At 34.7% G+C, this 8,430-nt stretch overlaps 1 protein-coding gene across 1 annotated transcript; it reads right to left on the bottom strand.

The window, feature by feature from the left end:
* Positions 1–668: 668 nt before the first annotated feature.
* Positions 669–8,108, bottom strand: LOC110735781. The gene is made up of 5 exons (XM_021915964.1): positions 7,714–8,108; positions 7,336–7,433; positions 7,075–7,250; positions 5,692–5,800; positions 669–1,255 (listed from the first exon to the last, which is right to left on the bottom strand). The coding sequence occupies exons 1-5, from the start codon at positions 7,988–7,990 to the stop codon at positions 953–955; spliced, it is 963 nt and encodes a 320-aa protein (XP_021771656.1). The 5' UTR covers positions 7,991–8,108; the 3' UTR covers positions 669–952.
* Positions 8,109–8,430: the final 322 nt, after the last annotated feature.

The following is an 8,430-nucleotide window of genomic DNA, read 5'->3' as shown; positions in this document are numbered from 1 at the left end:
TGTTAGACATGAGTATGTGTCTAAGTGTCAGACTCGGCTATTTTAATAAGGAAAGTATCAGCTTTTAAGTTAAAATCAAAGTTGTAAATGTCCGGACTCATGGAGTACTAGAGAGATAACAAGAGTACCTTCAAATAAGTACGAATTCTGGCATATGAAATCTGAGTAATTTAGGTTGAAGTGTCCATGTATCATAGGTTGAAACTTGAAACAACAGAAAATCCAAAGATGGCTTACTTGCAAGATTCATGTTCAGTTAATGAAGAAATTCCTGCAGAAAACATTACTGAGTCCTGTCTTGCTATTGTATTCCATCCTAAGGCAGCGAAACCAAATCAAAAGAAACAGCAATAAGCAGCAGTTCCTCTGATGTATATTAAGTAATTTAAGCTGTCAACTTACTAATAACATATTACAACATTAATACTCGCAAAATCCTAATCTCTTAATCTTTGATAAAACAGAAACATACAGTAGACATAATTAGCTCAAATCTTCAAATCAGATTACAGTGTCGACGACTACATCTTGTCAGCTTCACTGAAGAAATTCAGTAAAAAAAATTCAGGAGAAAACTGGGGGAAAAAAAAAAAATATAATTGTATATCTTTTTGCTGTCAGAAACACTGAAGAACATAGTTGTATATTACGATAAAGTTCGAGCGTTAAAAAAAAAAATAAAAAAACCATCTGTCATTTATAAGAAGGTACAAATTATAGTAACTGATAAACAATAAGGACCAAAATCCCCTAAATTTAAGTTACATTTTTATACTTTGCTATAACAGCATGGATAATGTATATCTATTACATGGATTCTGCTAAGTCAAAATATTTATTTGATGCTATCCAAAGAATATCCTGAAAGCAGCAGGGCTCCTAAATCTCTTAATAACTTCTAGATCAACGACAATAAGCAGCGCCGAAAGTACATGTCTGTAATATAATCATATTAAATTTCAGTGTACACACGAGCTAAACGGATGGAGTCAAAAGGAGTTGTCAACCGCCATTCACGTTGTTTTTTACTCATTGGTCTCCCTTTTCCTGCCTTTTCTCTATTAATCCTCACATCAGCTAAACCCCAGGTGCAACATTCTGTTTCTAGATCAAATGAAACAAGCCTGAAAACACCATCATTTTCAGAAGATGAATCAGCAGCATTGGTGACATATCTGACATACATAGGCTTCTCTTTGAACCTGCCAAGTTCTTGTGGAATGCGAATGACTCTCTCAAGACCCGGAGAAGACACCTGAAAGGACAAAAAAGAAAAACATTGAACATGTTATGCTAATTTTGACAGGGTCAAGATAAGACAAAAAAAGAAATAATTAACTTTTAATTCAAAATTATAGCAGCAAACAAAATTATAATGAGATAAGTTACAATCCAATTCTGACCCACAAAATGAAGAATGAAACAGATCGCAATATAATCTGAAAAGCCCCAGCTCAGAGGCAAGTGGTTTCTTCCAAACAGTAAAATCCCACATTGCACAGGAAGATGCTGGAAACGCAGGAAAAATCTAAGAGCATGTTTGGTAAGAGTATTTTTAGGGTTGGAAATGGATTCAATTAAACCATTACTAAAACTTGGGTAACAACTACCAATTACCTAAGGGTAATGGTTTCCACCCATTTGTCACCTCTCTAAAAGTTAAGGTAACAATCACCCTTACCCTCCTCAAACAAAACATAGAGTTAAGTTTAACTAATTTCTTTCCATGTGTTAAACCAAACAAATGAAAAGGTAATGATTAAATGATTCACTTCCTTCTCCTTATTTATTCCCTTTCTACTCCATTTCTAATATTCATAATTTCATACCAAACGCTCCCTAAATGTTTGTCAATGGAAAAACTTAATTAACACATGCTTTGAGTTTCTAATAGAATATTGATGATTACAGGGCAAAAAAAAGGATATGAGTAAGATAAAATGAACATTCTAATCTCCAGGATTTCATATGCAAAAATTCAGACTTCACTCAACGCATAAGATGTTATTCAGAGGCAAAACCTAATAGATAGTTAAAAAGTTGCAATGTTGGCATAAAATGTCTAAACATCTTGAATCACTAAAGGCCAGATTTAATATTAAAAATACCACTCCCGATGATGATTTTGTCCACTTCAACAATCACAGAATTTATTAATACAGGTTGACTGCCTGAGTGCCTAAATCGAAATACCACCGTCACATTGAACACACTTCGAACTCTTATTAAAATCAGACTCTTCAATTCACCTCAAGAACTTGCATCGAATCCTCTACACTTTAAAATATGTATCAACAAAAAACCCTTCAGTTTGGACTAAACTAAATCAGGGAAAAAGAAATCATTAAACAGTTGAGTCCAACCCTTTTAACACACTCCTGTCTGACACAAGGACTCAAGTCCGAGTAACATAGTGGAACATAAGCCAAAATCCACAGGAGTTAATAGTTTATCATAACCTGCCCTTGCAACTTGCAAGGTTATGCTTGGTCTGCATGACTTCAGATTTATGCTTTTGTCAGATTACTTCCATGCATCCCACAGAATACTGATGATAGACACAGTATTTGATCTTCAATGCCATTCTAAAAGTGATTATATGTAGACTATAGATAACACAACAGTATTTGCTTTGTTTTAGTCCTACATCAATGGCAAACAAGCCAAAGGGTATGTAACCGGCATAAGTAGAGTAGTAAAACCCTGGTTAAGCCAGAAAGTCTTTCAAAGGACATAAGGTTGATGCTCTGAACTTTGTTACAGATACAAATGGACCGTCAGCCTTACCATTTCACTGCAGAAAATCAGTAAAGCTGGCTAAAATCCTGTGTGCTTCATGGTTCTTTAATTTGGTAGAGATACCAGAAACAGGAAACAAATGTAGAGGTTATTGAATGCTCGCTCGCAACAACATCAGCCATACCAGCTTCCAGGATAATGAACTAAGGCCTAAACTACAGAGCAACAAAATGTCTTCAACAAAGATACTATCATACTTCCCAGGGAAGCCAGTCCTATAACAGGACTATAAATACACACAAGTTATATATCCTTTACAAAACAAGCAATATATGTTTGTCTTTCAATATATCTCCTTATTCTAATCAGTACTGTAACATAATTGAGGTCAATAATTTGAATTTTGTTTGTGTGAAAGCATACAATTCAATAGAAAATACATTCATTCTCCTCTCTCAATTCCTTCCCACTTTTCTCCATAAAACCAACAGTGGTATAAGAACTCAAAAGATCTTAAGGGGCTAAGGGCCAAACTAAATATATGATCTTATCAAAATAAGGCCTCAACATTAATCAATAACCATCCCTGACTTCCTGTGAAGAAAATTATGATTACAGCTAGAAAAGGAAGAAAGAGAATAAGAGATAGTGGATATATGAACAAGAAAAGGAGGGAGCAGAACTCACTGCACACACTCGATTAAAGAAGTAGAGCAAAGATCTGGAGGATAAACCGATAAAGCCTTGTCCTACATACTAGGTGCTGTTGCAGATATCATACTTCCATAGTTATGAGAGCTTCATCTGCAAAGGAAGCAGTTTTCTAGAATGGAGGGGTTTTATGAAGATGACAAAGCGAGATTTATTCTGCTTAATACTTGCAGAATTAGGTTAAATATATGAAGTATGGTTTAAGGGAGTGATACATTTAAAAAGTTATTCTGGAAGTTGTAAACCAAATAAAGAGATACGAGGATGAAAATCCTACTTGAAAATTATGCAATAAGCTTTGGGAGCTTAAACAGAAAGGTAAAACTCAGTATGATTGAGTTAATGGGACCATTGCTCACAGCCTCACACTTGAGCAAAAGTTCCAAGAGAACTCGGCTCTCTTTTAAAACTGCTTTGCACATAAAACACAAGGCCAAACAATCAACTTGTACAAGAATCAGTTGGGAAACCAAAATTTGATAAAACACAATACAATGATAAAGCGCCGCAATACAGAACATTTCTTGCATGCAATTCTCTGGAAAAAAACAAGTCAGCCACAGAAAGATAGTTAACGTAAAGAGAACCACAAAGCATGTGGCTTGGTCATTTTCCGCAGGAGTGCAGAAAAAATAATCAAACTGAAAATTTTTGTTTTGTCAAGAAGAGGAGTGGTTTTTTTTTTTTTTTTTGGTACAAGGCACAATAACGACAGTTTAATATCTTCTTCAAGCGTATACCCATCAAAATTCCAATTTGGATGGGAATGGAGCTATTGTACAGCTTGCACTTTGCAGGCAAGGGTATTGTTTCCATTCAAACAGAAAAAAGTACACAGTATTAATGAAGTACAAGTTCCTCCACAATATGATGCAAAATTCCTGACTGTAGCACAAATGGCTAAAAATGGTTATTAAATCTTTCCAAAGACATTCTCAGGTTGTATGAACGCTAAAAATTGAAATGCCCTCAATGAACTTCACAGGAATATAATATGGTAACAGATTGCCCTGTATCTATATCAGCAACGACCTATGTGAGCCTTGTCAGCTTGGAAAACAGCATAGGCAACCTTTTCCAAAAGAGAACAGTTTTAAAAGCAAGAACTTTTCCGCACAGGCACACAGATATTCGCAAATTCACAAGACGTCTCTTCACAGTACCAAGCATTTTATCTTGCTCATTGATGATTTCAGCCAATAGATCAGAGGTATATGGCATCTTCAAATAATTCAAAGAATCAAAGCTACCATGGAAACTCAAAGTGGGTGCTACTTAAAGACAACAAGATCTAAGGAAAGGAGTATACTCAAAGCAATAGCAAAGTGGCATGTTTGGAACGTCAACCCATAGTGGGATACACACCTCAGCAAAATTTGGGATCTCTGTAAGAAAGAATAGGAGTGTTCTGGAAAATTCTAGATGCACATTATCTGAAGATAATATGCCAAAGAAATCCAGGCAGAGATGGTATACAATGCCCTATACTTGCAGAACTTCTTTCCTATAAATTCAGGACAAAGAGTAACTGCGATTGAGAAGTGCAGTGGAAGAAATGCTACAGAGAAATATCTCAGAGCAGCAGCAAGGAGGCTATGTTAAAACCTCTACACAAAAAAGAGATTGACAGACCAGTGAATTGCACAAGAGGAAGGCAAGGTTGATTGGACTGTAACAGCTAACAGCCTCAATCTATATCTTCTTCATTTCCATTTAGCTGAATTCCTAATGATGTGCCCTACTGCCCTCTCATACACACCGTCTACTTAAAAGGAGTTTCATAATTTAATATTGATTACTTGTCCATTACCAATAGAGCTGAACACAGTATTTTTTTGCTTATAATAATGGCATGTCCACATTATCATCATATGCAAATAAAATGGCTGTAACTTTAGATCAGGGGTCTATTAAAACATCCACTTTGTTATCATAGAGGTAAGAGACAATCCTATCTTTTAATCAACAAACCATTGGGTTGACATCAATGTTGATGTTAATTATCCTTCATTGCTGGTCACCACATTTTTATGGATGCAATGACAATACAGAATAGATATATAGATACAAAAAACAGAAATTAGATCAAGAAGATCACAAGAAGCATGCACTACAAACATCCTCATGCAAACAAAGATATTTTAAATAGCTTGTCTAGGCATATCTCATTTATCACTAGAAAAGGGTTCTCTCTAGTAAGTTTGGAAAATTTTTACAAGTCAAAAAGAAGAAACCAAATACCTCAAGTGATAGATTCTCCGGTACAGTTTTAGCTAGTTCTGCTTCATCTAGCCGTGTCCTATAGGCTGTTGAGAATGCTTCAATATCAGATATGCTGGGAGAGCCATACCTGTGAAATGACATGATGTTACTTCTCATGGTTCACAGCCTCATAATAACAATCTCCCACTACAATAAAACAATTCAGATAATAGACTTGAACTAAAAACTAGAAAAACAAATATGAAAGAGAACAGATTATTTGTCTATATGAAACAAATTCTGGATTTTTCTAATTCAAGAAAGACATTTCTTAGGTGGAGATATCTTTCATAGAGCAATGCAATGATGTAATTACGGGATAGAAGGATACTTAACAACTTTAGCTCCACACAAGCATGAAACATTGATATGCATTGTCTTGGAAATAACCGAGAATTTATTCTACTGAATCTAATGCTTCTTCACACCACCAAAAAAAAACTCACACACTTCCCATTTTATTCCTCAAGTTAGGTTGGATCTTTAGACTTTGTCTCTTGGCTACTAGTGAGTTATGTAATATTGCAATTTTCACAAACGTTAACATGGAACACTAGTGAGGCAATAGAGGAAAATTATCCAGCTCATTCGGTCAAGAGGCCAGTGAAAAGGATATGAATAATCAGAAATGGAGTGGCATTAACCTTGATAGACCACTACTACTTTTAGCTTCAAAGAATCTGCTAACTGAAATCAGCCAAAATTTAAAATCCCCAGAAAATTGTAAAGGAGGAGTTTCTAGTACTCAAATTATTCTCAGCTCTCAAGTTAAAATGTCAAAGCCTCAAAGGTCACAGGTTCTTGTCAGATTGATGTTGACCTAATATATAGCCAATCTTGAACATAAGGCCCATCATCAAAATTGTTGAAAAATCTTCCACAATATGTATGATTACATCATCAACTTCAAATACAAGGGTTTTCTAGGGAACACACTACCAAGTTCAGGAAACTAGATATAGTGGTCGTTTGGTTGACATAAAGTAGTACTTCCTAGATTCCTAAGAAGTTTTTATCATGTAATTCCATTTCCTAGGAAGTAAAATAAAATGTGTTTGGTTGATCATGGAAACTGAACTTTTCAGCAAGTAGTTTTTAGGGCAAAATCAACTTTCTCTGTATTAAGATTAGAAAATTTTCAGACGTTAATGTGTTTTTGTCAGCCAAACAACTCCACAGATTTCTGTTTTTCCAAGAACTTCCACTTCATGCCTTTTTAATTTCAACCAAACAAGCACATAGATACATGAATATAAAGGAAACTCTATGCTAAATGTAGCAAGATCTTTTTAACTACTGAAATTAAAATGAATCATGGATTTTGTTTCGCGAAACTAGAGATATACATAATCAGGTAATTACTTGGTAGTCAGCTTCTCAATCCGAATTTGAATCCTGGCATTTGCTAGAGTTCTGAAGGCATACATTCCCAAAACACCATCAAAGGAGTCAGTAACATTTTCAGCAATTGTTAATGCTTCCTTATCCCACCATGTACCAGCAAGTGATATCCCACCGCCTTCGGCACCATCTCCAGCCTTCCAACAAAGCTCAATCAGCCAAATGGTAATTAAATCAAAGCAACTGTAATTCTTAATAGCTAAAATAAACTGAACAACTTACATAAGTTTCAGCATTCTCTGTATCATAATCATCTTCAAAGTAAGCCTCATCACCATCTTCAAAGTAACCCTCATCACCATCATCTTCTAAGAATTCCTCTATAAAATATCAAAAAATGAAAAACCCATTTAACATTAGCCCATTTGGCTAGTTATAAAATTAAATTACGAAGTACTTGTATATAAACATAACACATAATCAAGGTAAAATACATCAGTTCACCAAATATGTATACTTTCTAAATATAAGATTTTCCCATATAATATTAATACAAAATTAAAGATATCAATGGTCGAATTGTCCAAAAAAACAAACTTTGAAACTATTGCGAAACCGAGTAAATATTTGTTAATAATAAAAAAGAGTAAGATAAGATACCATCGTCAAAATCATCAGTAATTAAGAGGTCATCATCTTCTTCAAATTCTTCATCATCATCAACTTTAGTTACTTCTTCAGTAAAGCTGGGTTGAAGAACTGGTGAATCCAACTGTAAATTCTTCTTCTTTTTTGCATGTGTGATAGAAATTGAAAAGGGTTTATTCCTAAGATGATTAAATTGTAAAGGGTGATTACAAAATCGAAAAATAATCTTTTCTTTCAAATTAATTGGAGAAACTAAAGGAAGTTTCAAATTCCACGTTATTAAATCCATTTTTTTGATGTAGGGTGACAATTTGAAAATATATACTATGTATTTATTTGATAAGCAGTGAGTGATTTGATATGATGGAAACAACGGATAAGTGGTGTGGTGGTTAGTGGTGGCTGGTTGGCTTGGCTTGACCCATATTGGAATTATAGACTAGAGTAGGTCAATAGTGTTGGGTCAAGTTTTTTATCAAAGCCACGGGGCAAGAGGTCGACAATCAAGCAAAGGAAAAAGGGCGAAAATCTGAATATCAAGGCAATCATCACGTTAAATTAATAAAGAAGTAAAAAAGGCTGATTGAGTATTGATAGTATTGAAAATATTGATCTTTAAAGTCATTCTGATTTTGCCAACGCCACCAACTGCCGTTTTGAGGTCCGACCCTTTAATGATGCGCGATAAATACTTTGATAGAAAACACAATTACGTCTCTTAATTAAAGG

This window comes from Chenopodium quinoa, unplaced genomic scaffold, assembly GCF_001683475.1.
Source record: "Chenopodium quinoa cultivar QQ74 unplaced genomic scaffold, ASM168347v1, whole genome shotgun sequence".
NCBI classification, from domain to species: Eukaryota; Viridiplantae; Streptophyta; class Magnoliopsida; order Caryophyllales; family Amaranthaceae; genus Chenopodium; species Chenopodium quinoa.
Note: the sequence above shows the minus strand (reverse complement) of the source record. Positions and strands in the feature narration are given on the sequence as shown.